The sequence below is a fragment of the Chanos chanos genome, chromosome 12 (assembly GCF_902362185.1).
Source record: "Chanos chanos chromosome 12, fChaCha1.1, whole genome shotgun sequence".
Taxonomy (NCBI): domain Eukaryota; kingdom Metazoa; phylum Chordata; class Actinopteri; order Gonorynchiformes; family Chanidae; genus Chanos; species Chanos chanos.
In genome coordinates, this window is record NC_044506.1 from 3,384,326 (window position 1) to 3,406,197 (window position 21,872).

Here is a 21,872-nt window from a genome sequence, read left to right on the forward strand (position 1 = left end):
TTTCTTCTTTGTCCAGGTGAGCTTTTGCAAAGGCTAGGTGAGCCTTTGCATGCCTGTCATGGGGAAGTCGAGTCTCCTTGGTTGGTGTCCATGGAGACCAGCCTTGTGCAGTATTTACAGCAACACATGCCTGCTTCTCTTGGCTGGTGGATAACTCTGTACAGTAATGAATAATTTAGTACATTTTATAATCGCTTTACTCTACACTCCTATCTGTTATTATAAATACTGGAGTCTTTGATCCACCTCCAGCTGCTACCCTACAAATCAGATCAGTGAGACATCCAAACATCAGTCAAGACACATCACTGTTCTTCAACCAGCCCAAATGGAAAGACATGTCACTGTTCCTTAATCAGCCCAAATGGAAAGTCAGGTTCACTGAGTGAGGAATCACCATTGTCTCTCAGATTCTTTCTGCCGTTTTCACAGGTAAAGAAACAGAAACTTAGACAACATGGTCTAATCTCTCTGTGCTTTTCAGCTGAATTTTGCAGCATTTTGTGTTTAACACATCAAATGTTATGTTTGTCTCTTGTGAAGAGTGATGCTATCAATCCTAAACCGTGACAATAAATAATCCATAGATTTGATAAGTGAGTACTCAAGTGGACTACACTAAACAATATGAAATTACAAAGTTTATAGTTCAACGCTGATTATTTTATTCTTTGAAAGATGTGCATACATTTAGTGATTGTCACAGACTGAAGGAAGCTCTAGACACGTGCAGATTAGATCAGACTGTATTAGAAATAACCAGGACAAAGCAAAAGACTTCAGGGGGAACTTACAGGTTTCAGGATTCATAGCTGTTGTTAACACAACACACTGACAACGCATTCAGACACAACCAGAAAAGGGAACACTAGGGGTATTTATACTGAAAAGAACAAAATATACTGACCAAACACATGTGGAACTTCTGATCCACTAACTACGGGTGTTTTCACACTTGGTCCCTCTCAGCAATCAAAAAGAACTCAGAGTGATTAGTCAGCATTTTCTGTGTATATGTCAACACTCCCAACGACCTAAGACACCTCTGAAATGAGCCGAATGTCTGGTTCACTTGAAGTCCATGTTGCGCTTCCCTTAACCTGTGCATTGTGAACACAAAGCGCTCCAGGTTGGATTTACCTTCTGCCACTGTATTTTAGTCCTCCAGACTTGCCATAGACAGATCACATGCTATTGCTCTGGGACACTCGGAAAAACAAGTAGACGTAACCATGGCTGCTGGTAACTATGGAAGCCCTAAGGAGCCATAAATTTACCTTTAATTTAGATTTTGTTTTCTCATGATAACGTATTATTTTTCTTTGTTTTCTCGAGATCTCGACTCATTTATGTCATTATCACAAAAAAACGAAACTTTTTTCTCAAGATAACGACATAATTAATTTGAAACCTTGGAAAAAAAACAACTATTTTCCTGTGATAATGACGTAATTAATTTGAGGTCTCAAGAATGCAAAGACAAATAACATGTTATCACAAGAAAACGGAATCAAAATTAAAGTGTAAACTGATGCATCTTAGGGTAGGGCCTCCATATGCTGGTAGCGATAGCTACTATAACTTTAGTGAACAGAAAGGTTTGAGGCCCTATCAGAGCTGAAGTGGACCAGAAAGAGAACTGAATCCCTCTTCTCTTGGTATGCTCTTTGGTCCAATTTAATAACACTGAGTTTGAATTGTTGAAAAAGGACTATAAGTGAAAACACTGTGACAGAAACTAGGAAGACTATGAAAAAAAAAAAGATAAAATGGCCAGCAGAAGGGAACAGAGACAAACAGTGAGTGACAATTATATAGAATGTTCTGAATATTGGACTTTTTTATAAAATATAGAGTACAAATTAGATAGAGATAAAAGCAGTATGAAAAAATCATAAAAATATGTAATATCGGTCAGAAATTTCTGAGGGAAATAATATATAAGAAATTCAGATTGTGCTATTAGAGAAAACAAATCTTTCAGCACTAAGTCTGTGTTCACAGCACTCTTTAATTACAAGTGCTATATTCACCCAGGCAGATAATTTCCATAGCGAGAACAGACTTTGCATTGGCAGCACATGCTTCAGTGCTCTGGGACTGTTTATAGCCCTGTGAGTTTAACACTTGATGACTGAGAGCTGCCTGCCCCACTAACTGAACCCACAGACACCATGACTTTCATCACCATCTTCATCTGGACACTGACTCTCTGTTTTCATGGTAAGATTTTTGCATTTCTTTCATACAACTGAAAAGTGACTCTGACTGAAACCAGCCTGAAAAAAGACAATATGACCACATTCAGTTACTTAATGTGTTTATATTTTTGTTTGTTTGATTTTAGAGTCCAATGGACAGGTGACTGTGACTCAGACTCCTGAAGTGAAATCTGCTCTTCCAGGAGACACAGTCACTATTAACTGTAAAACCAGCCCGGCAGTGTTTTACTCCGGTGGCCACTACCTGCACTGGTACCAACACAAACCTGGACAGGCTCCTAAACTCCTCATAAAATATGCTAACCAGTTACACTCAGGAATTCCAAATCATTTCAGTGGCAGTGGATCTGGGACTGACTTCACTCTGACCATCAGAGGAGTCCAGACTGAAGATGCAGGAGATTATTACTGTCAGAGTTACCATAGCGGTGGTGTGTTCACACAGTGATATAGAATCGTACAAAAACCTCCCTCAGTCAGACTGTACAGAGACTGCACTGCTGCAGCTGGGACCTACTGCAGGTGCTGAGGGGAAGAGACTGGCATGACACAGAGAAGGGTCATTTATACATACACGCGAGCACACACACACACACACACACACACAGAAACAAACAAACAAAAAAGAAGCAAGTAACATTCACGCGGATTTCAACAAAATTCCAGATTCTGGCCACATGTGGAGATGTAGCATCAGCGTTTTACTCATCAGGCAGCATCACAGTAAAAAGAGAATAGGAGGACACAGATGAACCCAAACTAAAGCAGCTCTTCTCTCATAGTCAAAAACAGATTCTACAGAACCAGTCACCATGTCCTCCTGCACGTCCAATCCATCCACTCCAGAGGACTGATAAGGAGACAGCCAGTTTAGTTTTTATCATGAAAAAATGCTTGTGCCACTCCTCTCTTTGTCTCCCTCTACTGGCTGTCTGTTACCATTTGCATAAGTTATGAGGTCCAAGGCTTTGACTCTGGCCTTCAGAGTGGCCAGGGGAACTACACCAGTCCACATCAAATCCACCATCAAACCATATGTCTGCTGGACACCAGCTCAGGTCTGACTCTGCAGGACGCCTAGTGGAACAGAGGGGACATGGATTGACTGGGCTTAGGTTAACTGGGTGTAGGTTTTACTGAGTGTTGGTTGACTTGGTGTGGCTCAGGTCTCAAACATGAATATTCCTTACTCCAAAGTAGTGGAAAGAGTTTCCTCTCACCATCAGATGCTCCAACGTAGTGGGACTTGGTCGGTTACTCAGTTTACACTGAAAATCACTGGAGTTCAGAATGAAGATGCAGGGGTTTATTACTGTCAGCAATATAGTTACACTCCACTCACACAGTGCTAGAGCATCATACAAAAACCTCCTTCAGCTACAGAGGGAACAAAGACTGATCTGAGAACAGTTGCAGAACAGCTAAAACCATCATTAGATGAGCTCTGGACTGTACACTACTGGGTATCAACTCTGCTTGTTGTGTACTGCTTTGTCCGCATTTTTGGCATTTATATCCAACTATGGCTGATTAATTCAGTGATTAATCTTCATAAGATGAGGACATGCTTAAAACAATGGTGAAAATAGTTCTTCGTTCAGTTGCTCTTTATTTTGAGTTATGGAGGTATACAGATTTTCACACATAAAGTATTACGTGTAGTATTTCATAAACATGATTACAGTGCCACTGAACGGTAGGGGTTCGGCCAGGGTGCCATACAAGCTAGAACCACTACTGAATGATTAAAATGTGTTGAGTTCTGTATAGTGTTAAAGACTCTGTTAAATATGTAGTGTTATAAACAGAGTTTCAAATGTGTAGTTATATATAGACAGTTAAATGTGTAAAGATATAGGCAGAGAGGTAATTATGTAGAATCATAGACAGAGTGTTACATGTGTAGAGTTACAGATAGTGTGTATATATGTATAGTAGTTAAGTATATAGAGTGTTAAACATGTGGAGTTATACAGAGTGATACATGTGCAGAGTCATAGACAGAGTGTTAAATGTGTAGTTACAGAGAGTGTTAAATGTATAGAGTTATAGAGAGGGTATTAGTTGTGTAGAGTATTAGTTGTGTAGCTAAGTGTAGAGTTAGAGATAGTAAAACACAAAGGTGGACAGTGCCCTCTCACCGTGGGCCTTCAGTTTCCAAAATCTGCCCCTAACCCCCCAACCACATGTAAGCGCCCCCGCCGAAAACAAAAACAAAACAGACAAACTGCCACCTCTGTAGGATGGACCTACATTCACAACTGGACTGGAATGCGCTAGTATGATAACTACGGCATCAAGCTACAGCAAAGTTACAAAAAGTCAGTCTGAAGAGATTTAAAACCAAAAAACATCTGAAGATGAAGTCTGTCCTCTCTTTTCTGATGAAGTGCATGATGACCTCTTCATGTCATTTGTTGTCCCATTTTAACTGTACAAATGTGGATTCTTTTGCCTGGTTACTGGAGTCCCAACTTTGGTTTTGGTCTCCCCCTGCTAACTATTTCATGCTTCTCAGTCAAATTTCTCTAAGTAAATTGTACATTTAACAAACTGCTGACAGAATTAATTCTGTTTCTCTCTCTACATGGCTCTGAGTAAGACCAACGAGACACTGCTATATTATTATCAGGCATCATGCAAAAATATAAAACAGAATTAGAAAAAAAAAAAAAAACTGACAGAAATAGTACAGTTCACAATCTTTGTACTTTTATTTTAGTTGTTAGATGCATGCATTGATGTAACCAGTCTAGTGGGGTATTCAGGGAATACTCAGACGGCCCTGAGGGACCACCACTACTTGAATGTGTAAAGGTATTTACAGAGTGTTCAGATGTGTAGAGTTATAGACAAACTGTGTTAAATGTACAGAGTTAGAGATAGAGAGTTAGAGATTTACTGTTGTTGATGGAGTGTTAAAAATCTACAGTTATTTCTTCTTAAGGGTTCTGAAGATTATCTGGTGAATTGTATTAAATGAGAGTCTCTGTGTTTCTTCTAGAAGATGTGGAGAGACTGATCATGACCGGAGCTCCTCAGGCCTCTGACCAGTGTGAGGAAGGGAGAGCTCCAGTAAAGTGCTGCTGGGTTACTACACTAGTGAAGGACACTCCTCTCTCTGGACTTGTTACAACTCTGTCTTTCCAAAGACAAGCCCTGGATCACACTCATACAAACTACATACCAGCTTCATGTAGAAGGTTTTATCTAGATTTAAATGAGGATACTAATCAATTACTCATCCACACTAAACAGGCTGCCTATGATTCTGACCAGATTACCAGCTAGGTCTAATTAGTGTAATATTCACAGTAAACCATTAACCAGAATTTCTCTGTACCACTGGCACAACACTAGGCAATTTAAATAATCTACAGATAACATGGTAGAGACACTGACTGGTCATGTTATACAGTTCATTCAAAAAGGTACATACACACCATCATAGTTTACCTGTAGATCTTTACATTTTGAGTCTTTACTGTCTCACATGTCACAGTGGCAAATGAAGCTTTGATGGTCCAGTGAATGACATTCTCTATTTAAAGGGAATATCCACCTATGGAACTATAGAAATTAAAGCCATTTGTCTCTCATTGACCAGAGACATGTGCAGTCAAACACAGGGAACTATTAAACTGGTAAAAGTGTGGAAACAGCCTGACTCCATCTCGTGAATGGTTTATTCTTGCCGTGTCGTAAACTTTAGTCAAATATTCATTTCATTTCATGTTCCACCAGTGAAAACATTAGTTTTGTCCTAATTAATGTGAGTTTTGTGAGAGTGTGAAAGAGTTTCTGTGCAGTTGTGAACACCGTAAATGAAGTAGGACACTCAAAAGAGAACCAAATGAAAACCATCTCAGGGAGTTTTTACACACAGTATAATCCTTTTATAAAAGACTGAACTCCACTGTAAGAGAGCTAAGAGCTAAAACATGGATAATAACTTCTTGTTGTATTTATACAGTTAACTAAGCTCAAAGAGGAGTCAGATCTCTAATCTGTCCTTTTAATCTTTGAAGAGAATTCAAACGACTGTCTATTCAGAATTCCATTTGTCATTGAAAAATCATTACAGACCTGGTGATCAATTTTGATATGTTTTGACTGTTTGCAATTACATCACATCAAACACATGAAAATGTCATACAATTTCTTCACTCTGACTCAACATTTAACATTTAACATTTGGAAGAAAAACAAACTGCACCACAGACTTCAGACTGTATCCAGACTATTTCTGGATTTGCTTAGAATTTTTTTTTAGTAGTAAACAGGATGAAACAAAAGATTTCTGGGAGCTTACAGGTTTCAGGATTCAAACTTCTGGTTAGCACGACCCGTTGGCAACACAATTTCACACATCCAAAGAAGGGAAAACTAGGAGCATTTATACTGAACAGAGCAAGACTAGACTAACCAAACACAGAATCAACTAATGATTCACTAATACCCCTTTTCCACTGATGCAGTGCTGGTGCCTAATCTATAACTGGGGCTGCACTTTTCCACTGGAAAAATGCTATTGCCAGTGCCAAAAAGCTGGCACCGGTAGGGCACCGCAAAATTGCTGTTCCCAAAAATTGGAACCGCTGACATCAGTGGCTATGCAAATGAGAACCATGCAAGAACCAATCAATGTTCGTTTCCCAAACCTATGGAAATTTGAACCGGTTCTCAAAAGGCACCAAGTCAGAGCTGGCTCCGCACCAGCACTGGCACCGGCACCAGCACTGGCACCGGCACCAGCACTGGCACCGGCACCGCCATAGTGGAAAAGAGCTATAGTTATGAAATCTGAAGCTATGATACTTACCTGGCAGGGGAGACACCATGATCACAAAGGTGGTTCACCCAGCGTGAGGCTTAGCCATTGCACTTGGGCTATGCTGACCTCTGTGAATTCCCCAAATGCGGGAATCTCGACTGCATAACTTGTGGTAGTGGGGGGCTACATCCGCACTCTCCCCTGGTCTGGGGCAGCTGTGGTCTAAAGGTTAGCAAACCGGGCTTGTGACTGGGGGGTTGCTGGTTCGATTCCGAGGCCCAACATCCTCGGCTGTGTGCCCTCAAGCAAGGCACTTAACCCTAATGCTCCCCGGGTGCAGAGGAATGCTGCCCACTGCTCCTGTGTCTGTTCACTACTGATGTGTTGGATGGGTTAAATGCAGAGGACAAATTCACTGTTCACAGTGTGTGTGATAACAGAGATTTTAATTTAAATCAGGAAGCATATGTAAAAGAATAACATAAAATGGCCAGTGACAGCGACACAGTCTGCTTTGAATGTTGGACATTATATAAAATATGGAGAACAAAATAGATAAACGTTAAAGCCATTTTAAAAAGTCATTGAAACATGTTTAATTTAAGTAAGAAGTTTTTCAGGGAAATAATATGGCAATATTTAGACTGAGCTGTAATGTGCAGCATTTCCATTAGGAACCAAGTCTGTGTTCACAACACTTTAATTACAAGCGTCCTTTTTACCCAGGAAGATCATTTCCATAGAGAGAGGAGACTTTGCATTGACGGCACATACTTCAGTGCTCTGGGAGTGTTTATAGTCCTGTGAGTTTAACACTTGATGACTGAGAGCTGTCTGCCCCACAAACTTAACCAACAGACACCATGACTTTCATCACCATCTTCATCTGGACACTGACACTCTGTTTTCATGGTAAGATTTTACATTAACTCTAAAACACAAATGTGTTGCAGACCAAATCTTTAACCTTTGGGGGAAAAACGGTCTGACAGACATGATTTTTATTTCATACAACATTTAATGTAATTTAAAAAGATTTTTTTTTCCCTTAAAATTTTAGAGTCCAGGGGACAGGTGACTGTGACTCAGACTCCTGAAGTGAAATCTGCTCTTCCAGGAGACACAGTCACTATTAACTGTAAAACCAGTCCTGCAGTGTATTACTCAAGTTACTATAGTGGTGAGTACCTGCACTGGTACCAACAGAAACCTGGACAGGCTCCTAAACTCCTCATTTACTTGGCCAGTCGATTACAGTCAGGAATTCCAAAACGTTTCAGCGGCAGTGGATCTGGCACTGACTTCACTCTGACCATCAGAGGAGTCCAGACTGAAGATGCAGGAGATTATTACTGTCAGAGTTTACATTACATCAGTAGCAACTGGGTGTTTACACAGTGATATAGAGCCGTACAAAAACCTCCCTCAGTCAGACTGCACAGAGACTGCACTGCTGCAGCTGGGACCTACTGCAGGTGCTGAGTTGGAAGAGAATGACATGGCTCAGATAGGAGTCATGATACAGACACACACACACACACACACACACACACACACACACACACACACACACACACACACACACACAAACTAACTAACAAACAGCAGCAACAACAAAAAAAGCAAGCAACATTTACACGGATTTCAACAAAGTCACAGACACTGGCCACATGAGGAGACATAGCATCGTTTTAATTATCAGGCAACAACACAATAAAAAGAGAACAGAAAGACACAGATGAACCCAAACTAAAGCAGCTCTTCTCCCATAGTCAAAAACAGATTCTACAGAACCAGTCACCATGTCTTCCTGCACGTCCAATCCATCTACTCCAGAGGACTGATAAGGAGACAGCTACTTTAGTTTTTAACATGACAAAATGCTCGTGCCACTCCTCTCTTTGTCTCCCTCTACTGGCTGTCTGTTACCATTTGTACAAGTTATAAGGTCCAAGGCCTTGGCTGTGGTCTTCAGAGCAGCTAGTGGAACTACACCAGTCTACATCAAATCTACCATCAAATCATACATCTGCTGGACACCAGCTCAGGTCTGACTCTGCAAGATGCCTAGTGGAACTGAGTGGACATGGATTGACTGGGTGTGGATAGACTGGGCTTGGATCAAATGGATGTGGATTGACTAGGCATGGGTTTTCCAGTCATGTGTTGACTGGGCGTAGGTTTATTGAGTGTTGGTTAACTTGGTGTAGGCTGAGGTCTCAATCATAAATATTCCTTACTCCAAAGTGGTGGAAAGAGTTTCCTCTCTCTATCAGATGCTCCAACATAGTGGGAGTGCGTCTGATTATATTGAAATCACTGGAGTCCAGACTGAAGATGCAGGAGATTATTACTGTCAGTAATATAGTTACACTCCACTCACACAGTGTTAGAGCATCATACAAAAACCTCCCTCAGGTACAGAGGGAACAAAGACTGATCTGAGAACAGCTACAGGACTGCTAAAACCAACAGATGAGTTTATGGACTCTACACTACTGGGTACCATCTCTTTTTCATGGATTGTCTAATGTGAAAAATAGACAATCCATGAAAAAGAGATGATACCAACAATGGCTGATTAATTCAGTGATTAATCTTCATAAGCTGAGGAAAGGCTTAAAATGCTGACACTCATCAAAAGAGTTGTTTAATGATGAAAATAGTTCTTCTTTCTGCTGCTTTTTATTTTAAATTGTGAAGGTATACAGATTTGTCCACATAAAGTATTACATATAGTGTTTTACAAACAAACATGCTTAAGATGTATATAATTACACATAGTGTTAATGATTGTGTTAAATATGTAGAGCAATAGACAGAGTGTCAAACATATAGAGTTACAGAGAGAGTATTAGAGTATTATTAGAGTTTTAGAGTATTATGTAGAGTCATAACTAAGTGTTAAAAGTGTAGCGTTAAAGATAGTTAAATGTGTAAAGGTATATACAGACTGTTTGGATGTGTAGAGTTATAGACAAACTGTGTTAAATGTACAGACTTAGAGACAGAGTGTTAGATGTGTACAGTTGTAGATGGAGTGTTAAAAATCCACAGTTATTTCTTCTTAAGGGTTCTGAAGATTCTCTGGTGGATTGCATTAAATGAGAGTGTCTGTGTTTCTTCTAGAAGATGTGGAGAGACTGATCATGACTGGAGCTCCTCAGGCCTCTGACCAGTGTGAGGAAGAGAGAGCTCCAGTAAAGTGCTGCTGGGTTACTACACTAGTGAAGGACACTCCTCTCTCTGGACTTCTTACAACTCTGTCTTTCCAAAGCCAAGCCCTGGATCACACTCATCTAAACCACATACCGGTTTCATATAGAAGGTTTTATCTAGATTTAGATGAGGATATGTTGGAGAAATCGAAGAAGGCCTCTAAAATGGGAGAAGGCCTCTGTAAGTTGAAAGCCAACGGAAGAGGGCCTCGGCATATCAAAAAGGGAAAATGCAAGGACAGCAACACATGAAGGCAACATAAAAAGGGTAAAATCTAGGATAGTGATAAGGAAGCATAAGCAATGGTCAGGATGCAGCTGCATCAGCATCCGTTTTGCATGGACTAGCCCAACACTTGATAGTTAACACCTGCATTAAGCCCAACGCTCGATAGTTAACACCTGCATTAAGGGTAAAGTGTCTGAGGTGAAATTGGGGACATGGTTGGGTATCCGAGGTAAAATGAGGACACGGTTGAATCTTATTTTTTTTATTTAACCAAACAAGGACACTCCGGAAATAATGATGTATGGAATAATGAATTCTGGGAAAATCTGGGGAAATTTCTGGAAGCGAATGGGTTGGACCATGCAAAACACCGATGATGTAAGGGGTGTTACCATACAACCGTGTTATGCATTTATTGGTTACATAGGTTTAGCATGCAGGTAAAATTTTAGATATAAGGGCATGATTTTCTGTATTATATTCAGTCACTCCCTGGGACCTGACTCAGTTTGTTGTATTTTGTTCACTGCTGAATGCAATAAACTTACACTGCATCGGACTCCTGAAGACTTTGGCTGCTTTTTGAAATCTTGGAATTTGTTTTAAACTCAGCATGAGAAGTACAGCATTCAGTGTGGAGAGGGACTCGGTCTTATCTGGCCCAGACCTGGGAGCCTCTCCCACAGATACTAATCAATTACTCATCCACACTAAAGGAACTCACTTTGTGAAACCCAGTGTGAAACTGAACGGGATGCTTTACTAGATATGATAACTGATATTGTGAGGAAAAAGGTTTGTGTGTTTACACAGATGTGTGAACCTATCAGTTTAGAGAATATTATGGTTACAGTTTGTTGGTGGAGATATCTGGGCGGGTTTGGTTGTATGGAAACTCTGTGAACAACATTAAAATGGAAAACCAGAGAGAAACAGTATTGATAATGATCTTTATTTAAATCATGGTCATTGAGTGCCAGTGGATCTTTATGAAGCACTTGGAATGTGGAGCAATATTTTGTTATTTTACTGTCATGTTATTTATTCATTTCTAAGAAAATTAACTTGGAATCTTAATTTCCCTATCTGTTCGACAGTGAAAGCTAAGGAACTATGGCTGACTAAGTAAAATGCAGAGTTTATGCTTGTTTTGTATATTTATTGATCATAATATTTTTACCCTTATAAAAACGGATATTTAGCCATCCAAGTGGCAAAACACTGCTCAGTTTGTTAAGAATCTTTGCTGACAATAGTAAATAAGTGTCATGAACTGAGAGGAGAATGGATAAAAGTGCAGGCAATTCTTCGGGTGTAATTAATATGTGATAAATATGTGATCAATAAACAGGCAGTTTATTGATAATGCATTGATCACTACAGGCCATAGTCGATAGGCGGGAAGGCTAACACAGGGAACAGGCAACAAGGTTAACAAAGGAACAAGATAACCAGGCTGAATGGGAAAGAGGAACAAGGTAACTAGGAACAAAGGGAAAAGGGAATGCTAGGAATCAAGGAAACAGGCACGACTCAGTACAGCAACAACAACAACAACAACAACAACAACAGCAAGGTTTATGTAGAGCCCAATATCACTGTTTAAAGGGTTATAGGTTGTAATTAAGTCAGATAGGTAGGCTGGGGCAAGTCCATGTGGAATTTTATATGTCAAGAAGAGGACCTTAAAATCTGCCCTTGCATGTAGTGGGAGCCAGTGAAGGGAAGCTGGGACAGGTGTAATGTGATCAAACTTCCTTGAGTTTGAGTAATCGACGCGAGACATGACAAATGTGTGAATGGTAGCTTCTGCAGTTTTACCCTGGGCCTAATTTTAATGATATTACAGATATATACAGATATGCAGACACAATGAGGGAACAACCTGTGGACAGATGTGCACAATGATTGGGGAAAAAAGTGCTTAGCCAATTAGATCCAACTTGGCTCTGACTGGCCAAGAGACAGGGTGGTAGAGACAGAGATTTGACAATAAGTCAAACAGAGGCATGGGGTGAATGGACACTGACAGCTATTTAAAATGTCATGAGGTTGCCCTGTTGAAAAATCATTTAGAGTGATACGGAGTCACATTATAAAAATCATATTATATCTGCAGCTGAAATTATCTTGGAGTTATACATTATACAGCTGTTGATATTGCAAATCAGACCAGGATTAAAGGTTTATCTTTTCTTGAGTCAAGAAAGCTTTTAGCCCAGGTTTAAGACAGCATTCACATTTGAGCCTCGTGAAGCAGGCTGGCACTGAGTTTAGCCCTGACTAGCACCTAATTTTAGGTGCAGTATAACAATGGTACAATATAACAATGGATATATTTTATCTATAAAAATATTTCCTGGGAATTCACTAGAACAGTGAAGATCATGAGAATACATACAGTCTACATACAGTCTACTCACTGTTTTGTCTTATTTTATTATTTTACTTAGCTGACATTTAGCATTAATACTACAGTGAGTACATACTCCTGACACAATGCCTTTGTCTGTTTATGTGAAAATTGAGTCATAACTGCCTCTGGAAAATCTCTCAATTCTATAAAAAATGTATAAACTGAGAAAGACTGACAACAAATTCACAACCTATAACTGCAAATCCATAATTACCTTCCTCTGAAATTAGCCTCTGGAACACACAGCAGTTTGGTTTCTCAGGCCTTTGATATAAAACCTGTTCTTTAATTCTCTTTTTGTGTGACTGCAAATGAAAACTCATCTCATCATGAAGCTGAACCATCTAGTTTATCTGATACAATACAATGTATTTTCAGATTCTCTAACTGTCTCTCCTGTCAATATTTAAGATATTAAATATAAATATAACACTTAATGGAGAATGGAGGAAAAGAAAAACAATTACTTTTCAGGATGAGTTTGGTGCCTCCACCAAAAGTGTACCACAGTGTTTGAGTGTAATGAAACGGTCATACAAAAACCTCTGTCACACTAGAGTGACACAAAGCTGTGTAGCAGAGACACAGTTAGAGAGTTTGAAAACTCCCTCATAACCCAGAACTGACTTCAGTTTCAGCCTGGACAACATAGACCCACTTCAATGTCCTTTAACGATTTACTGATACACTCCATATGAATGTGTCTGTGTGAAAGAGACCAGCCGCACATTACTGACAGACAACTGTCATTATTCTATGATAGATTCTATTCTCTATGCAGTGTGGAATAGTGTCCAAAAATGCATATTTTTATTCTAGAAAAAAATATAAATGTATATTGATTACTGCACACTGAAGACTGAAAAATTCTCCACATATCTGGGCAGTGTTTGGCCTTTGACCCCTGACCTCAGTGAATCTCTGATGTGATCATTTGACCTGTGACCTCATCATGGTGATGATGACAGACACAATATGACCTCATCTCCTCTCTTCTCCTCCACAGTCCTTTCTCTCTACATGTCTTTCTACCTGTCTCTCTCTCTGTTTTGATTTGTCTGTCACTCAAAAGAGCTCACAGAAGAGATTTATGAAAAGATAAAGAATCGCTCATAACACATTTCTGATCATAGCTAAATAAAGGTCTGATTATAGATTTTTAAACATATGTTATAGTGATGAGAGGTACCTGACTAAAATTCTGTTCACATTGCTTTTTTACTTTAGGTAAAGTACAGATACATGAAAAATGTACTTAAGTACAGTAACGAAGTACTTGTACTTCGTTACATTCCATCACTGCTTTATTGTACTTAGTGCTTGGTTTAAATTCTCTTTTTGTGTTATAGGATTTTGGTGATTGTCGTGTCTCCCTCCGTTTGCTCTCTCCGTGTGTTTGTGTGTCTGTGCCATAGCGGGGTACGACTACTGGTGCAGGGGAGGACCAAGCCGAGCTGTAGCAACGTGGGCTAGTTTACTGAGATTGACCTGAGCTGCACATAAATTGTCCATGTTGCCTCCCTGGAAGAACTCCAGTGTTGATCGATGAGTGTTAAGTCCTTTCAGAGACACTGACATATAGCACAACGATGATGTCACTCGTTCTACTGGTGGGAACGGGACACCTCACTCAGGGTCAGATACATTCAGTTTTGTCACTGATTGAGAAAATGTTCATTTCTTACAGTTTGATGTATGCCTCTGTCCAGGGATGGACAAAGTACACAACCCCTCATTACCTGAGTCATAGTATAGATCAGGGGTCAGCAACGTGGTGCCCGCGGGACCACATCAGTCGCCCGCAGGCCAGTTCTAAAAATAGCACTAATCAGCAACGAGCTCAGTCTAAAATTTTATTTAATTGTGTTGCTATTCTTTTTGAATTACATTTACAGTGATGTAGATTTAAAAATGAATATATAAAAACATAAAAAAAATTATCATAAAAAAAAGTTTAATATACATGAACTCTGAGGTCAGTCTAGTGCGCATGACAAACCACAGCTTTGCTGAGATGAGCTCGCGAGCGCTGCGAAGATGAGGAGATGAATGCATTTTCTACCCACAAAAACATGGCAGAAAAAAGGAAGAAAACTTATCATTGTCACAGTGAATGGGAGGAAGAGTTCTTTTTTTATTAATGTGAAAGAAAACTGTGTGTTTCATTTGCAGTGCGGCTGTGGCGACGGCAAAGCAGCACAACGTGGAGAGACACTTCAATACACGTCACAAAAGCTACCGTGTTAACTACCAACCCAGTTGCAAAGGTTTATAGAAATAAAATATTGCATGTTGAAATGTATCTGTTTACTACCTTGTTGAATCATTCTGCATAATTATTGTGATGAATCATTAACGTGATCAGTGTCTTCATGTAGAATATCATTAATAATAATATAAAATTAAAGGTAAACTGTGCAACTTTGTTCTTTCAGAAGTGTGTTATCAAACTGGTAGCCCTTTGCATTACTCAGTACCCTTGAAGTAGCTCTCAGTTTCAAAAAGATTGGTGAACCCTGTGTTGGATTTTCTTGTGATTTTACAAGTAAACGAACCAGAGAAAAAGCGCGCTTGAAGAAAAGCTTTATTTGGTGGTGGTGGAATCCGGCAGTGTGTCTGCCTACAAAGCTTAACTCAGAGAACTGTTACCGTGATCGGCCTTTTATACCATGAAGCAAACAGACAACAGGTGTGCAACGTTGCTTGATGCAAATAAGAATCTAGGTGCTAATGCTAAATTCCCCTTTTGTCTGTGATGGCTGCCATTTGCCCATTACCAGTTGTATTTTGCCTTAATCAGTTGCTATTGGCTCCTACAGTAACGTGGCACCAAAGGTGTGAAGCTTTCTTTGTATCTATGGTAATAAGACCATCAGGTTAAACAGTTCTCCTATCATAAACCATGTTTGCTCAGATGTCACCATAATCTTACACCTGGTATAGACACTCCTGCATTAAATATTACTCTAATACAAGTATAAGTTGTTCGGTTGAATTTTCACTTGAGTTAAAGTACTGGAGTACTGGCTTTTAAAAATACTTTAATATTCAAAAGTACATTTTCTTTTTAATGTCAACACATTGTTGTATCGTTGTCACAATGCATTTACAGAGCCTAATGACTCTGAAACAACCTACTGAATGCACTGACTTGCTTGTAGAACCTGTAGAATAAAAAGCTTGTGGAATATGCTACAAAACCTATAGAAACACAGTTGAATTGAATGCTTCCTTTATTAAAGACAGTGAAAATGCTTTAGATAAATAGGTCCTAAGTTAACTCAGATTGGCCTTAAACAGGATAAACATGTCAATAAGTTGCAGGCTAGGTTATTTTTACTTCTACTACATAGCATTGCCTGCAATGTGAAACAGCTGGATGACCCTCATCACTGCTTGATTCCCGCCCCCCCTTGTCTTATTGGGACCAGGTCCTGTGTGAGTCAACAGCCTGCGCTTGACCTTACTAACAGCACTGTGTTTATCTGACAAGATTAAAACATATATTTCTGAAAGGAATTTTGTCAGTAATGTTAACTCTGCATCGATAGCTAACTATTAGTATGCATTAGCAGTGGAGTCACACAGGACCGGTGTTATGTGCCAAATGGTTTCCAAGATAACTGGTTTCCATTTGTGTTCACATGCTGTGTTAACATAACACTTGCGGTCTGGCTCTGTCACACATACAAACATACTAATCGCTGTTTTCAAATGGCATCTCATATCTACTGCTGTGAATATGTTCAAGTGAGCAGTGAGCACTACATCTGGAAGGGTTGACAAAACTAAAACTAAAAAATCCACAGAGCAAACGAATCCAATATGTAAGGCAAAAGGTTGGTCAATCAAGGTCAAAGCCAAGAATCCACAGGGCAACAAATCCAAATCGGCAGGCAAACACAGGTCAAGGCAAACATGGTCAAAAATCACAAATCACAAAGACAGGTACTCACAAAGACAGGCACAGGTAATAATGGTTTGGTGATGATATGTGTTTGTACATTTTAGATATGGGTTTTTCAGATGTTGAAATGGATGCCATCTTTTCTACTAATGGTGGTGGTTGTAAATCAGTGTTGGAAAGTTGTATTTTATTTTTTAATGCATTCTTAAGCTGGAGGTACTGTAAAAAGTTTGGTTGGGTCATGTTATATTTCTGTGTTAGTTCATGGATGGTTAAGAATTTATCATTTGCAAAAAGGTGTTCTAAGTGGGTGATTCCCTTACTTTTCCAGGAATTAAATGTGAAGGCGGTCTTATTGATTAAGAAATCGGGGTTGTTCCAAATTGGTGTGAGGTTACATGGTTTAAGTGGGTGATTTGCGATCTTATTGGTTTTCCACCAAGCTTCCAAGGTTGTTGAAATGGTGATGACCTTATAGCAGTTTTGTTTTTTGATTGATTGGGATAAGAATGGCAAGTCTTTAATAGAGAGTTCTTCACAAACTGACTGTTCAGTTTCAAGCCAAGGATCTTGTTGCATGTCTGAATATATCCATTTCATTATGTACTGATGAGCTCAGAAGTAATAGAGAAAGTTTTGGGCATTTAAGCCACCAAGCTGCTTGCTTTCCTGGAGTGTTGAGAGTTTAATTCTTGGTTGTTTATTTTTCCAGTAAAATTTTGTGATTATTGAGTTAAGGGTAGAAAATTAGTTGAGTGTTGGGAAGACGGTTGGGTGTTGGGAAGAGGTAGTTGATTCTTGGTAGGATTGACATTTTCACTGCAGCTATGCACCCAGCAAGTGAGAGTGGTAAGCTATTCCAACAACTTAAACACTTTTCGGTGGTTTTAAGAATTGGTATGAAGTTCAATTCAAACAAATCTGAAAGGTTGGAGGAAATATCAGTGCCAAGATATTGAATGTTACCTGCAGGGATGTTTAGTGAGAGCCTGGGTGTCACAACATTCTACTGGTCCTGGTTAACTGGGAGAATAATGGATTTTGACCAGTTGATTGAATATTCTGAGATGGCAGAAAATCTCCCAATCAGATTGAAAATGGCTGGGAGTGATGTAAGAGGATTTTGTGCATATAGTAATAGGTCATCTGCATATAGACTGACTTTGTGGGTTGTGATTTGGGTGTTTTGGCGGATGGCAGCTGCTAAGGGTTCAATAAACAGGGCAAATAGTAGGGGTGAGAGTGGGCATCTTTGTCTTGTACCTCTGTGAAGTGTGAAACATTGTGAAATTATACCATTTGTGATTACTGATACTGTGGGTGAGTTGTACAAAATTTTAATCCATTGAATAAATGAATCACCAAAACCAAATCTTTCTAATGTGGAGAATAAGAATGTCCAGTTAACACGGTCAAATGCTTTTTCGGCATCTAATGACAGGATGACTGTATTGTTTTTTTTCTGGTTTTGGCTATACTGATTAGATTGAATAGATGGCGCATTTTATTTGATGAATGCCTACCTTTAATGAAGCCTGTTTGATCAGGGTGTGTTATAGAAGAGATGACTGTTTCTAATCTCATAGCTAGTGCTTTACTGATGATTTTAATGTTTGTGTTAATGAGAGATAACGGGCGATAGCTTGAGCAGAGAGTTTGGTCTTTATTAGGCTTAAGGAGGAGTGATATAAGTGCTGTATTCATATGGGGTGGAATGACAGAGGAATGTTGAATTTCAGTGGTCATTTTTATGAATAATGGTGATATTGTTGGCCAGAAATGTTTGTAAAATTCTGCTGGGAAACCACTGGCTCCAGGTGCTTTGTTATTTGGCATTGAAAACAGTGCTTTTTTTAAAATCATCTGATGAAAGTGGTCGATCTAGATTTATTACTTGAGTTTTATTTAGCCTGGGGAGTTTGATATTGTCAAGAAAAGTTTGAATTGCAGAGGGATCACATGTACAGTTGGATTTGTAAAGGTTGTAATAAAAGGACTGAAAGGTTGCTGAGATATCATTTGGAGTGGACACGGTTTTCCCTTCAGAGTTTTTAATGACTGGTGTGATTGTTTTTTCTTGTTGTCTTTTTAGTTGATTTGCCAGATACTGTCCAGATTTGTCATTTTGTTCAAAATGGTTATGCCTGAGTCTCTGTATAAGGAATTGGGTTTTCTTATTTATGATGGTATCAAGTTCGTATTTCGTTTCAGTGAGTTCTTTACGAAGGTCATCTGATGGATTTTCAGCTACTAGCAGAGTAAGCTCACCAATTCTCTGCTCAAGCTTTTTTTCCAAGTCTTGTTCTTTCTTTTTTCTGTGAGTGGAGTATGAAATGATTTTTCCTCTTAATACTGCCTTAGCTGTTTCCCATAATAATGTAGATGAGGTGAATGGGGAGTCATTCAGTTCAATAAAGGATGTCCACTCTTGTATCAGGTATGTGTTGAATCCTGAATCTTGCAGTAATGATGTGTTAAAGCGCCATCTAGTCTGTGGTTTTATGGAGATTTTGTTTATGAGATTGAAGCTAACTGGGGCATGGTCAGAAATGATAATTGGGTGAATCTTTGCATTCCCTGTTTAAGATATAATAGAATTGCTTATTAAGAAGTAATCGATCCGGGAACGTGAATTGTGGTGTGGAGAGTAATAAGTATATTCTCTGCTGGTGGGGTTATGTAGTTGCCAGTTGTCACTGAGGCCAAAGTCATTTATGTATTGTTGCAGTGTTTCTGAAGATTTCATTGGTCTGGAGAATTTTGTAGTGTTTGAGCGGTCGAGGTTAAAATCCATAATTGCATTGAAGTCACCTCCAAGAATGATGGTCGTGTCAGAGAAGTGCATAAGCTTAGCAAAAAAGTTGTGAAAAAATGTGGGGTTGTCCTCATTGGGTGTATATATGTTTGCTACTGTTAATTTGATATTGCCAATGGAACCACTGATTATTAGGTAACGTCCCTCAGGATCTGCTGTGACTGAATTGCTGGTGTAAGGTGTATTTTTGCTGATTAATATTGCCACTCCTCTTTTTTTAGAGGTGTAAGATGCTGCAAAAACTTGGTTAACCCATTGATTTTTTAATTTTTCATGCTCTGAATTAATGAGGTGTGTTTCTTGCAATAGACAGATGTCTCCTTTAAGGTTTTGCAGGTGAGTGAGTATTTTGACTCTCTTTGCCAACAAGTTAAGACCCCTGACATTCCAACTTATACATTTTGTTGAAGACATTACATGTGTTTACTGTGTGTCATTGGTAGTAGAATCAACTGGAGTCAACAAAGAAAAAGTAAAATAGGATAAATAATAATAAAATAAAATTGGGGAGAAAGGGGAAAGAAAAAAAAAGGGGGATAGATAGGAAAAAACAGAATAGAATAGAAATGGTGGGAGGTGAACTCCACATGAACTCCAAATATGTGTGATGTTAACATATAACAAAGAAAAGAGACACTCAGTTTATATACAGACACAGAGTCAGACAGAAGGACATTTGAACACAGACCACAGAAACAGACAGTGCAGAAGGGTATTACAGAAACATAAGTCTGGATAAGATGTAACAGTGTATTAGAAGGAGAGCAGGGAGGGAAAACAGAGTGAGGAAAGGGGTGGATGGTTGGAGTCATTGGAATAGGAAAAAATAAGGTGAGAGATAGTGTAAAGAATCAAACTAATAAATTTAAATAAACAAAACAGAAAAAAAAGGTGGGGGCGTTGGGGGTGGGGGGGTGGGCGTGTATGTGGGTAATGTTTAAGTTAAAGAAAAAAGAGAGATGGTGAGAGAACACTGGTTTGAACAGGTAACTCGCATTTGGGGTGTTTTTTTTTTTTTTTTTTTTTTTTCCCATTTAGAAAAGCCACGGTGTAATCTTGAGATCGCGAAATAGTTGGCCGTCGATGTACAGTTTGTCTATGGTGATTGAAGCTCTTTTCCCTTCTACTCGATATTGTTTAAGAATGGGGTTCTTGCGGCGATCATTTATTTCACGAGGGAACTGATCATTGAGGCCATAGTGAGTTCCTTTTAGTTCTCTGCCTCTGCTTTTCACTAGCTCCTTTTGTTGGAAGTGTTCAAACTTTGCAATGATGGGCCGAGGCCCCCTCTTTGCTGTGATTCCAAGGCGATGAACCCGGTGGAAAGTTATATTGTCAACAATGTCGGAGGGAAGTTTTAGTTCGGTTCGTATGAAATCTTTAATCGTGTTTATCGGGTTTTCGGTTTTATTTTCTGGAATCCTGGAGAAAATTAAGTTATCGCGCATGCTGCGTGATTGTATATCCAATATGGTTTCTTTTATGGTCTTGTTTTCTTTGACAATGTTGTCCAGTTCCTTGGTCAATTTTCAGCAGTGATTTTCAAGCACTCGTTGTCTCTTTTTAGATCCTCGATTTCCTTGTGATTAAATTCAAGGCTCGCTCGCATTTCTTTCAGTTCAGCAGACAGTGATTCTAAAATGCTGAGTCTTGCATTAATTGAGTGAAGCACACTAACCTCTTGTGTTGGCGTGTTTAAGTGCTCGGTGTCTGGAGGACTCCCGGTAGCGTTTCTTTGCTCAGCCCTCTGTGCGCTGGTTGGGCCTCTGAGCCGGCATTTCGCACAGATTACTGTGGAACTCGTCGATGAATTTTTCTATTTCCTCCACGGTTGATCATTATGGGTGTATTAGTTTATTCGTTTTAAAACAAGGCATCTGATCTAAAAATATCTGTCACACTGATTCTTTTGGTTTATTTCACATTGTGAAAAGTGAAAACTGCCCTTTTTTAAAACTGTGAAACCTGCTCTTATGGGATAGTTAGTTTCTCAGTTAATGAAAACTGCCACGCTGGTGGTGTGGTGCAGGACCCAAGTGCAAAGACACAATGATGACGGTGAAAAAAAGGAGGACTTTACCAGTAAACTGAAGATCAAAATACAGGTGTGGAACAGGAAAAAAAAAACCAATAACAAAAAGGTGCAGCGTAACAGTGTGCTCTAAAACACAAACAACGATAGACAATGGACAAGGCAAACACTAGGACATAAATAGAAGGAGAACTAAACAGGGCAAAACAGGATTGGTTAAAACTAACAAGGTTAATAATTAGACAAACAGGAATAGGTG

General features: G+C 39.2%; 1 non-coding gene and 2 gene segments (V, D, J or C); all 3 read left to right on the forward strand.

Moving 5' to 3' along the window:
• The first annotated feature begins 2,162 nt into the window (after positions 1-2,162).
• On the forward strand, positions 2,163-2,670 carry LOC115825473 (immunoglobulin kappa variable 6-21-like). The segment is given in 2 exon segments: positions 2,163-2,223; positions 2,348-2,670. Coding segments are annotated over 2 exon segments (372 nt in total).
• Positions 2,671-7,036: 4,366 nt separating this feature from the next.
• Positions 7,037-7,200, forward strand: LOC115825805 (U1 spliceosomal RNA). Its single transcript, XR_004025765.1, has one exon. It is a non-coding gene; the product is annotated as a U1 spliceosomal RNA (small nuclear RNA).
• A 659-nt stretch (positions 7,201-7,859) lies between these two features.
• On the forward strand, positions 7,860-8,397 carry LOC115825474 (Ig kappa chain V region 120-like). The segment is given in 2 exon segments: positions 7,860-7,908; positions 8,057-8,397. Coding segments are annotated over 2 exon segments (390 nt in total).
• Positions 8,398-21,872: the final 13,475 nt, after the last annotated feature.